The sequence below is a fragment of the Mangifera indica genome, chromosome 9 (assembly GCF_011075055.1).
Source record: "Mangifera indica cultivar Alphonso chromosome 9, CATAS_Mindica_2.1, whole genome shotgun sequence".
In the NCBI taxonomy this organism is placed as follows: domain Eukaryota; kingdom Viridiplantae; phylum Streptophyta; class Magnoliopsida; order Sapindales; family Anacardiaceae; genus Mangifera; species Mangifera indica.
This window is the reverse complement of record NC_058145.1, coordinates 13,749,773-13,761,138: the sequence shown is the minus strand read 5'-3', so window position 1 is coordinate 13,761,138 and position 11,366 is coordinate 13,749,773. Positions and strand designations below refer to the sequence as shown.

The following is an 11,366-nucleotide window of genomic DNA, read 5'->3' as shown; positions in this document are numbered from 1 at the left end:
AAATTAACAAAAATTAATGATAATATTTTAAAATTTCAAATTATATAGTTAATCTCTTATTTCCCCTTTGTTTTCACCTCACTCATTTTTCATCTTTTCCTATAAATAAAATATCTTTATCGTATAATCATATGAGTATATTAATTTATGAAAATATTGGAGCCCTTTAAAAATGTTTTAGGGTGGTTATTGAAAAATAAAAAAAATTTGATGATTCTTTGAAAATTTTGAAATTTAGCCTAGTTTTAAAAATAATAATTATATTCTTAAAAAATTGAATAAAATATAATAAATTATAAGTGTTAATGACATATTGTAATCCTTATAGTCATATAATAGTTTTAAAATATATGAAGGTTTGAACAAATTTTAGATATTAATTTATGAGTTTTTAAACAATTTTTAAAGAATAAAATATTATATTTAAAACTTTTAAGATTAATAAAAAATTATTATTTTTTAAAATTAATAAATAATAAAATTATTATTTTATTTTTATATAGTTTGATTTAAGGAAAAAAATATTATTTATAAATTTTATATCAAAGGAGGGTGAACAACTTTTTTTTAACACCAAACGTTGGTGGGAAAATGTTATTTATTCGTATTAGCGCTAAGTTATAGCAAGCTGATGACTCCTTACAGTTGCACCGGGGGCCATGCCATTTATGCACAAAGCGAGAAGGCTTCGCCACCTCGTCAACACTGCATCATCAAACCCCTTATTTCTTGTGCCTCACTCTATTCAAAGTTCAAATCTTTTGCCTTCTTCTTCTTTTGTTTTCCATTTCTTACAAAAAATTTAAGCTCATCTGAAGCTCAGCTGCTTGAAAACTCTTCTATACAAAGTGCCTGTTTGTTCTCTTTCAAAATCCTTCTGTAGTTGGAAGTGGCAAAAATCATAATCTTCACCCTCTTTTTAGGTACGCCATTCTCATTATTTCTTCTTCAACTCTAAATTAATCACCTGCTCCCTTTTTTACTTCTCTATTTTGCACCCATATCCCACCTTTTATTTCGAGTGATTAATTAGCTCAATGACGATAATTAATCTGCCTAAGAACCCCACCTTATCGATCATCTGATGAAATTAATGGAATATGGTTAAATTGGACGGTGTACATCATGCCAGGCCTACTAAAATGCAATTCATTGTCTGTTCGATCCCCACAGCTGACATCCACTTTCATGGGCTCCACTCCTCTCAGCTTAACGTTGAAAGAATACTTTTCACTGCCCACCACACCTCGACGTATCGCTTTGAAGCCAAGTCTTCTTAGCCATTTGGCCTTTTTTTTTTTCTTGTTTTGCTTTCTACAATATGCGGTTTATATTGGAAAACTTTCCATTTTTAAACTTTACCTCGTTACATAGTTGTGGGGCTTTTAATCCTTAATAGTGTTTTAGCTGATGAAAATGGTTGAGTAGTCTCTTTCATATTTGCAAATGGGTTCTTTTCAATATGGTGGTTCATGTGTTTATTTGCGAAATTTCATCTCATTTTCAACATTATTTTTTTTTATAAACACATCAATCTCTATCTATTCAATGCTGCTGTTGTTTGTCTCTCTGCATTTCCCATTATAAACTTGGGCACACATTTTAATGTGAGGTTTGTCCAGTTTTATTGTTATCCAATCTTTCGGTCTTCTGGGTTATTTTGTTTTGCTTGTTTCTTGTTCTTGCAGAGTTTGGACCAATTTAGTATGCTTTTTGACTTTTCCAGAGTTCACATGTAAATCTTCAGGCATATGCTCTGCAAGTCCTTTTCTTGTTCTAGAAAAATGTTGATTGAATGACTCTTTGATTAGTCTTGAGGGGCCATTATTTAATAAAAGGACTTGTATTCTTGTATCCTGCGGGCAGGGTATCTTAATAAAACAGGCTGTAGCCTTTATTGAATATTATTCATGTGCGTGTTTTTTGGATGGAAAGGATCATGTATTTAAGACCTTTAGTTGTGAATCGCTATCTTGCTGACTGCAGCTAATTTACTACTGTGGATTGCAATTAGAATGTGTTGTGTTTGTTACTGAACTTTATTTCATAGAACCTTATATATTGTAGTTTATTATTGTTCTATAATAGTGGTTGTATCTTCGCTTCATGGATACTGCTTACTCTGAGATAAATAGAACTGGGAGATTCAGGTGTTTGTTGGCCAACTATAAAAATGTTCAATTCCTACCCCTCCATTTTCATTTTCCTTATGCACATCTAATTCTATTGTTGAGTTTATTTCTTTTTTGTTTGGTATTTACAAGCAATTTCTATTTTTCTCAAGATGTCGGAATCTAAAATAATCTATCCGATTTTTTTTTTCTTTTTTGCTTTCACCCTCTTTAATATATGATTTATTTATATCTGCTTTCCATGGATTTTGACTACTGTATCTTTGTTTGTAAAATTTTCTGGCATTTTCTTGGCACTTTGATTTGATGTTCACATCTTTATTTCATCAGTATCTTTTTCTTACATTTGCCCTCTAAGTTTCTGTTATACTTTTGCTTTGTGCAGATTGGGCTGTCTGAGTACAAAAAAGTTGGAAAACCAGACCTCTGGCCCCCAATAAAGGTACATATATTTCATTTTTTCTATTTGCTTATTTATATTTTATTACTGGCAGAATATTGCATACTGCTCTTTTAGATGATATATCCAAACAAGTTGATCGTTTGACTGCTTCTGGAACTACTCATAATTGCTTTAGTTAGAACTTGATGGTTAGATAATTTTTTCCCGCAAAATTTTTTATGGTAGGTTTTTGAATTGTTAGTGAAGAATATGACAGAGTGGACTTAAAAGAAATAAAGTTGTGAATCTGATGTTTCTTTTCAAGTTGCTAATCTAATGACTATTAAGTCTCTCTTTCTTTACTTGACCAAGATTTGAATAGTTGTTCACTTATAATAAGTTTTTATTTACTTGAAAACTATTGCTTGAGTTATGTTGTTAATTTGTAATGCCCTGAGTAGTAAGTAATATGATCCACCTTAGAATTTTCCAAATTTCTAATTTTCTGAATCAACAAAATTCTAGATGAGGGCAAGATCACAAAGTACTAACATGGCAGGATAGGGAAAATATCCGAAGGCTTCAGGTTAAGGAAGGCTCTCATATTATTGCTGAATTCAATATCAAATTAGAATATTCGAGTGACAAGCCTTTTTGTCATTCTCTTTAGTGTTTGGATTGGCAGAAATGAATCTCCAAGTGAAAGTTGCCCTTGCTTGTGTCATTGGCGTTGCCTGGATTCAGCAAAGCCTTTGTGGTCAGTATTTTATGTTTGTGCTGCTAAAAATTGTTCTGGCTAATTATTGCCTATAATGTAATTCTAGGAAATCAGGGTACACCCCAGAAATCCCTTGACCCTCGTTCACCAAGTTCTAAACTGTTACTGTATCAACAAGCTTTTGGATGCTTTAGTTTTTCAATTGACATACACTTGCAATGCAGTTAACCTCTAGAGGTACAATGTCTGCTCTGATGCAACAGCAAAGACCGATCATCACCTTTGGTGTCCCTAAGATAACAATTATTTGTAGATAAAGCTTCATAATGTTTCTCTTTGTACAGCTGATGAATCTTTTAAGATCTGACTCTCTTACAGTGGCCACTTGATCCACCATTGTAATTTTTACTTCTCATTAGCAATATGCTAGCTGTGCCCTATAAAAAGATAAATCATTTTTGATACGTGAAGAGACTACATGTAATGGCATTTCACTGTAATTTCTTTCATCTACATTATAACTATGAAGCACTCACTATAGTAACTTCATGGCAGATGAGCTTTCTGGCATATCTGGTGTAAGCAATTGGACATGCACATGTTCTTCCTCAAATCAAGGAAACCAGAGTAATATTCTGAAATCAAGCTGTTCTACATCCTGTGACTGCAATCCAGGTATGCCTAGGATATTTTTTGTTATAATTATCCAGAAGTTCTAACTGCTTATAGCATAAAATTCTTTCTGCTATAAATTTAGTAGATCATAATCTTGTTACTGTATTTAAACATTATTTTTTGTTTGCCCATATTTATGTGCAATTTAGTTGAAGAAAAACTATTTGAGGAATCAAAGGGAGGGCAGGGGCAGCCATGTCATATAGCTCAACAATTTGACAAAAAATAAGTATCAGGGGAAGATTATGTCAAAATATTCTAATCTAGAAAGAAGGGGAGAAAAATATAAGATTCCCAGCATGGGAGATCCTTAATTTCTCATACAAAGTATTGTTGTTGTTGTTGATGTTATTATTATTATTATTCCATATTTCAGGGCCAATTAATCTAGTTTTCTATTCTTTTGGAGTTTAAAAAGCTCTTGAATTTGGTAATTAATGGCAGACTGTGTTTATTTAAGTAGGATGTGGTGTCTCAGAGCACATGCCTTTATTTATTTTATACGCTTTGGAAGCATTTCTGTTATTTTGTAGATCTTGTTTTCATTTTGACCATTAAGGAATTACTGTTCAGCACTCTAATAAGTTTCACACACCCAGTCACCACCCCTTTTTGTTACTTTTTAATTTTTAATTCTTTGAAATGTTTATCATGTTTCTGACTAATATTTTAAGTTAAGCTTACCAATTTGTAATAATTTTATACCTGACCTAGTTTAACTGTGCCCTGAGGCCATTTTAATGCATGTGAAAGTATACGTGTGTATAGAATGAATTAATAATGAAAAATGATTGAATCTTTTACAGTACTAGATAGACTAACTGCACAAGTCTTTTATGTAGCATTTGGAGGATTACGTGGAGATAAGTGGATATGTGTATGTGCTGCTGATGGATTCCCTAAAGTTGCAATCAACAGCCATGATACTACCTGTTTTACCAGCTGTAACTGCACTTCTGGTACCTTTTTCCCTATTAACCCCATAATATGTAACTTGTGGGGGTATTAAATTTAATAGGTTGTCAATATTATACAAACAGAGGCAGTCTTCTGATGAAATTTGTATTAAATCATGTCATTTGCAATGCCCAAACTATCGGTTGATTAAGCTAGTGAAACTCTTTAATTGATTTATTATACATATTACTACTTATTTAGTAGACTGAGTTTTGTTTCAATTTTCTATGGCCTATTAATCAATTTATGTTATGCACCATAACACATGAATTTCTGAAAGAGAATGACAAGTAATATGCAACTCTTTTCTTGCACAATGTGCGAACAGATGCTCTCTTTAATTTTATCATTTCTGTTTATCCTTTCAGTTATGTATATTCTCATTGTAGAGAATGTTGGTTAATGTTATCATAACTGACCAGGTGGGTGTTTTCAGAACAAGTATTCTATTACAAGATGCAACATTTCCCCATTCATATACATCTCATGTTTACATATAAAAATATATTGGCTGCATGATCTTACCCTATATACATAATTAAGTCATTTGAAGGAGTTCAATTTCAGAAGATCAGAAACTTAGCCTATATACATATACACTTATTATCTCATTTCTGGATGATGCTATGTTTCATATTTTTGATGCATTTGATGGCACTGAGTAAAGGAATTCAGGAGCTTACCTGAGTGATATCTGTTTGAGCAGGTTCTGTCAGTGTGAATGAGGCAAAAGCCTCTGGGAAGCGCATTTCCAGTAAAGTAGTTGCGATCATTCTATTATCATGTGTCATACTCACAACACTTCTGTTTCTTACTTTGGCTATGTGCTACATTTATTGGAAGGACAGGGGCCATATCCAAATGCCAAAAATTTCATCGGATAAAAAAACAAGTTGCAATAGTGCTATCAACTTAATAAGTCACAGGAGTTCTTCATTTACAGATATTAGAGTTGATATGGGCTCTTCAGTTAATCTTGTCACAGGTAGATGAGCTAATATAATGGTTTAACTTCCCTCCAAGATGAAAATGGATTCTTTATGATTCATTTTGACCTATCATTTGTCTGTTTCTTGTCTATTTATCTTAGTTTTCTTATTTTTTAAATTTCGGTAACATTTATACCTTGCTGTTTGTATATAGAATAACATATTTCCATCTTTTATTTATTTTGATACTGACTATAACTCTCTGTTCAATTTTTGCAGGGTGCTTTCAGAATACTTATTTTTGTAGGAACAAACCATGGACTATTCATGGAACTATTATCCGATTCACATACTCTGAATTGCTATATGCAACGGATAAGTTTTCCTATTCCAACCTTTTAGGACATGGTGGAAGCAGCTATGTATATCGTGGTCAACTCGAAGATGGTAGAATTGTAGCAGTTAAGAGATTCAAAACTCAGGGAGGGCCTGATGCAGATTCTATCTTCTCAACGGAGGTTGCAATCTTGATGTGTCATTAGTTTTCATTTGTTGTTAAATATTGTATTTACTCTCCAGTTATTTCTCAAATGATTAAAAAAACTTTGCTCCACATCACCGAAGGAAGTTGACGATTTCTTGCTCTCAGGTAGACTTGTTATCAAGACTTCATCATTGTCATGTGGTGCCATTGCTAGGCTACTGTTCAGAGTTTCAAGGGAAACGTGCTGAGAGGCTGCTAGTTTTTGAGTACCAGCCTAATGGTAATCTGAGGGATTGCTTGGATGGTGTGTTGGGGGAGAGCATGAACTGGGATACTCGTGTTGCAATTGCAATTGGTGCTGCCAGGGGCTTGGAGTATCTGCATGAAGCAGCTGCTCCTAGAATTTTACACAGAGACATCAAGTCCACAAATATTCTTCTAGATGAGAATTGGAGAGCGAAGGTAAGAATCTTGATTTTTTTCTGCACCACAGATATCAAAGTCTAGGAAGAAGAAAAAAGTATCAACAAGATATCTTTACTGTGAATACAGCTGAATCAGTTAGACATCTATTCTCTTTGATGTCTCGAAAACATAACTTCTTTTTTTTTTTTTTTTAGAAAAAGGAAAAGATTAGTTTACTTTTTTAGTCTTTATAATACATGATGACTATCAAATATATGTAGATAACTGATCTTGGTATGGCTAAACAATTGAGGGCTGATGGCCTTCCCAGCTGTTCCAGTTCTCCAGCAAGAATGCAGGGGACTTTTGGCTATATCGCACCAGAGTATGCAATTGTTGGAAGGGTGTCTCTTATGTCAGATGTCTTCAGTTTTGGGGTAGTCTTACTTGAGCTAATCACTGGCCGGCAACCAATCCATAAATCAACTAATAAAGGCGAAGAAAGCCTTGTCCTTTGGGTAAGAATTATTATCATTTTATTGTATGGATGCAAACCCAAGGTTGACTTTTGGATTTATGATGTTACATTTTAAAACTTCACTTTTACATATTATGATAATTAATTGGAGGCCATCACAAAAACTAGGTCATCTTTGAACATGATGTGGTCTCTTAGCTTATAATAGCTCGTATTCATTCACCTTTGTTGTAGAATGTATTGTTTTCATCAAGCTAGGGGAAAAACTGTCATGTCAGTTCCAATTTTCTAGTTTCCCTGCTTTTTAAGCAATGAATCTGTATTCTCATGGTCATGATTCCAATGTTTCAAGTTGCAGACTATTATGCAGTTACATATATCATGTCTAACAAGATGTAATTTGTGTCTCTCTCATCTTGTATAGGCAACCTCTCGATTACATGATAGTAACCGAGTGATATCAGAATTGCCTGACCCACGTTTAAAACGAAGTTTCCTAGAAGAAGAAATGCAGATAATGGCTTACCTAGCAAAGGAGTGCCTGCTGCTGGACCCTAATGCACGACCAACCATGAGTGAGGTTGTGCAAATCCTTGCAACCATAGCACCAGATAAGTCTAGAAGATTAAACATCCCAGTGAACTTCATTCAGGTATAAATATATATACCAAGTATGTCTTTTGCTATTAGATTTGACTTTTGTTAGACTTTCGTATCTGGTTAACAGCTTCCTGCTTTTCCTTGGTCCTTACTGGTGATGGTCCTCCAAAGATATTACCATACCTTAAATTGTGATCATGTGTGTTGTATGATTATAAGCATTAGCGTATGTGCCACCCTAAAATTATTTTTCATCATAGCATCTGCACAATTATCAACTTGTGCTTCAGTTGATGGAAACTATTGACTGCAAATCTTATTTCCAGAGCTAGAGGAATAGGAAAGTCTGTACAAGCAAATATTTCATCTAATCTAGTTGGGCTATTTTATGAGGGTTGCTTTCGAGGATTCAACTGCCCTTGTTATACCTAACTGTTTCTAGAGATGTTATCATTTCATACAAAATTAGATGGGCCATGGCATTTTGTGTGCTTAACTTAACTGGGTGCTAAAGTATATTGTGTATCTTTTCATCAACTGAATTTAGTGAAGTTCATTTCACTTGTTAATAGTATATATTACTCTGTACTTTCTTCAAATGTGAGATACTCAACAAGTGTTTCATACTTCTTGTTTTTAGATGCCTTCAACCAGTGCGACAGGCATACAAAGACCTGACAATCTAATAGAGGCATCCATTGATGCACAAGAGGTGAGGCGAGTGGCATCTATTAGCTCACCTAGTTGTTCACAACCATTGGATGATGACCATAAACTCTGCACTGGAAGCAGCAGTGTAGAAGCGGAAACTGTCTCGGCTGAGTATATGGAAAGGCTAATCCTTCTAACGCATAAAGCAAGGAGTGGGCATTCTCCAGATGATGAACTAGTGGACTTAACCGAGCCTCGGTTTGAGTCATTCTGCATGGCAAATGTTAAGTGTTGCTGACAAAATTACCTTCAAGGGAAAATAATTCTGGAAAAAGTGACAAGAAGAAACTCATCCAGATTATGAACGATTGGTTACAGGTTTTATTTTGGTTTCTTTGTGCTGCTCTAGGCTGGAAGAGATCATATAATAGTGGAAGCAATGAAGTCTTTCTGTGGACTTGCTTCATTTTAATTCTTCTCAGTTTCATTGGATAATTTTTCTGACCCACATCCACAGGTTTTCACCACATGTTTTCAAGTCGTTATATTCATGTACAGAAAATCATAGGAAATTTAAATTTTAAAATGTTCATAGAAGATATTCTACTTGAAAAAAAATTAAAAAATATCAGTTAGTCCTTGTAATATTTGCATTATATGTAATTATAATTTTCAGTTTTACTGACTGACTTCTTTGTGAGGATAGAACATGGATGATCCAAAATTTCTAGTTACTTACCAGTAGAAGTAGCTATGTATTCACTTAATGCAATTGACTTTGTTGGTGTGTTAGCTGGTTCTGCATTTCACAGTCTTGAGATCTCCCTTTGAATGGTAGATGCCAGAAATGGAGGTCTGACTTGAAGACAGGTTGTTGCACTTCTCAACAAATAAAAACTTGAACGGACCCTGTCTAACCTTCTTCCAAGCAAATTAAAACTTGTTAATGGATCCGCCACCACCAAGCACACCGCTCCTGCCACCTCCACCTCCTCCTGCGGCCGGAGGATGTCTGGAATCATGGTAACATATATCAAAACACAATGAAGCTTAAATTTCACGTTCATTCTGATTTCTCATTCAATTTTTGGTACTTTCTGCAATGTCCAGCTTGTGGCTCCTGTGCTGCTGTGGGTTGTTCGGAAGCTGCTGCCCTCCACTCTTTGAGCCGGGTCCTCCCCCTCCCTAGACCTACATCTCTAGTGTGGAAGCATTTTGCTTTCTTGTATTTGTGTAAGTGAGCAGGATTTACAAAAGGAAAATCGATTTCTTTAAAATCGCTTGTACTTTGGAGCTTGGAATTTCTATTCTTGTATCAGTTTTATGATTTTTCTTATTTCCACTGGGATGCTGAGAGTTAGTTGAATGGTGATGCAATTTTACCAGTTCTTTAACAACCTCCAAATAGATATAGTTTCAGAATTATGAGTTTCAATCGAATCAATCTATGAATTTATTCAGCACCTTTTCATCCTTCAATCGCTTTTAAGCTTCCATAAGAGCTGAAAGAGTCAACGTCTGAAAATTGAAAACAACTCAACCTTTTGTCTTTTGAATTCTCTTTGGGCTTAATAACTAAAACAAATGAATATTTCCATATCAGTAACATCGAATTCAGATCTGTGGAAGAACGACTCGACGCTCCAACAGTAACATCTGTTCTTTTTCCAGCAAAATGATTCTGAAATTCCTGGAAATGACAATATTTCTGGGGAAATTAAATTAAATGCCTAAAATGTAAATACACAGAGCAAAAATGCCCAATTTTATCAAAATTAAGCAAAAATGGGCTTCCAATATGAAAAGACCGAAATTTCCCTTTAGTAAAAATGAAATGAAAGTTGGAAATTTATCTAAATCTACGCAAACCCAGCACCCGGTTGACCTGCCACGGCAAGTTCTGATGGATTTTGCTTGTTTTTGTGCATCAAAATGGTTCAAAAGGTTGTTAAATCAATTTTTTATCATATTTTATACATTTTAATACGAAGATTAAGGTGATTAGATGCGGTTTTTGGGTTACAATTTTGAATTGAAAGATTTGATGAAATAATTTGATTCATTGGTGTTTTAGATTACGTTTTTTAGAATTTTTGTATTAGAATAAATGTAAAATTAATTTATAATAAAATTAGATTCGAAAAACAAAGTTTAGGCGATAATCTCACTTTGCATCATCAACAACATCACCATGCGAAATCACTGTTCACTTACGAATTTACATGGTGATGCCTTGGAGATGGGAAGGTGTTTCGAATTTTTCAAAGTTTTCTTACCAAGTGATTTTGTAAAGTGGGGGGCAAACTGTCATTTCTAAAAGTTTTTCCCCGCACAATTTTGCATGATGGAGGTTGGGGCTATGGTGATATTATTTATTTTAACGTTTTTTTTTTCATTATACTGTTTTTAAATATGTAAATTTCAAATTTAAACTCTATTTTAAAGTTTATAGATGTGTATATTTCAATTTTGAGGTTAGTTTTTTCGAATAATACCCTTATCTTAAAAATTAATCTCGTTTTCATTATATAAATGATTAATTGTATTATTTGTTTTATCATAAATTAATTTTTTTAATTTAAACTTAAAAATACGAATTTTTTTCTAAACGAATCTATAGTATTAGGTATTGAATGAAACTGAGAACTTAAATGGTACAAAAAAATATGATAATAAGAGTTTATAAAAAAGTAGTGAAATATATTTTTGATATTTATAAAAAAAAATGATATATTTTCACTTAAACCCTTTAAATGAGGGTATTTTTTTTAATAATTTAATTTCTCATGTTACCAACACAAAGTAATTTAATTACAATATTTTACTATTATTATGTAACTTTCAAAAGTATAACTTTACAACATCTATTTTAATTTCTTTATTTATATGAATTAAATTTGCTTAAAAAAGTTCTATTTTTGTTTCATTAGGACTACGTGGGTCTTAATTTCTGCA

General features: G+C 33.3%; 1 protein-coding gene across 24 annotated transcripts; it reads left to right on the top strand.

Annotated features, from left to right (window-relative positions):
- Positions 1 to 750: 750 nt before the first annotated feature.
- LOC123225900 (receptor-like serine/threonine-protein kinase NCRK) lies at positions 751 to 9,872 on the top strand. 24 transcript variants are annotated; one of them, XM_044650240.1, is made up of 13 exons: positions 751 to 923; positions 2,518 to 2,574; positions 3,040 to 3,100; positions 3,185 to 3,271; positions 3,788 to 3,907; positions 4,750 to 4,866; positions 5,571 to 5,849; positions 6,073 to 6,311; positions 6,443 to 6,739; positions 6,964 to 7,200; positions 7,585 to 7,812; positions 8,401 to 9,434; positions 9,522 to 9,872. In XM_044650240.1, the coding sequence occupies exons 4-12, from the start codon at positions 3,202 to 3,204 to the stop codon at positions 8,707 to 8,709; spliced, it is 1,896 nt and encodes a 631-aa protein (XP_044506175.1). In that variant the 5' UTR covers positions 751 to 923; positions 2,518 to 2,574; positions 3,040 to 3,100; positions 3,185 to 3,201; the 3' UTR covers positions 8,710 to 9,434; positions 9,522 to 9,872. The 24 variants fall into 24 exon arrangements, with proteins under 24 accessions (XP_044506175.1, XP_044506181.1, XP_044506178.1 ...); XM_044650248.1 differs by lacking the exon at positions 751 to 923 and adding an exon at positions 1,453 to 1,612 and having other exon boundaries at positions 3,200 to 3,271; XM_044650236.1 differs by lacking the exon at positions 751 to 923 and adding an exon at positions 1,453 to 1,612.
- Positions 9,873 to 11,366: the final 1,494 nt, after the last annotated feature.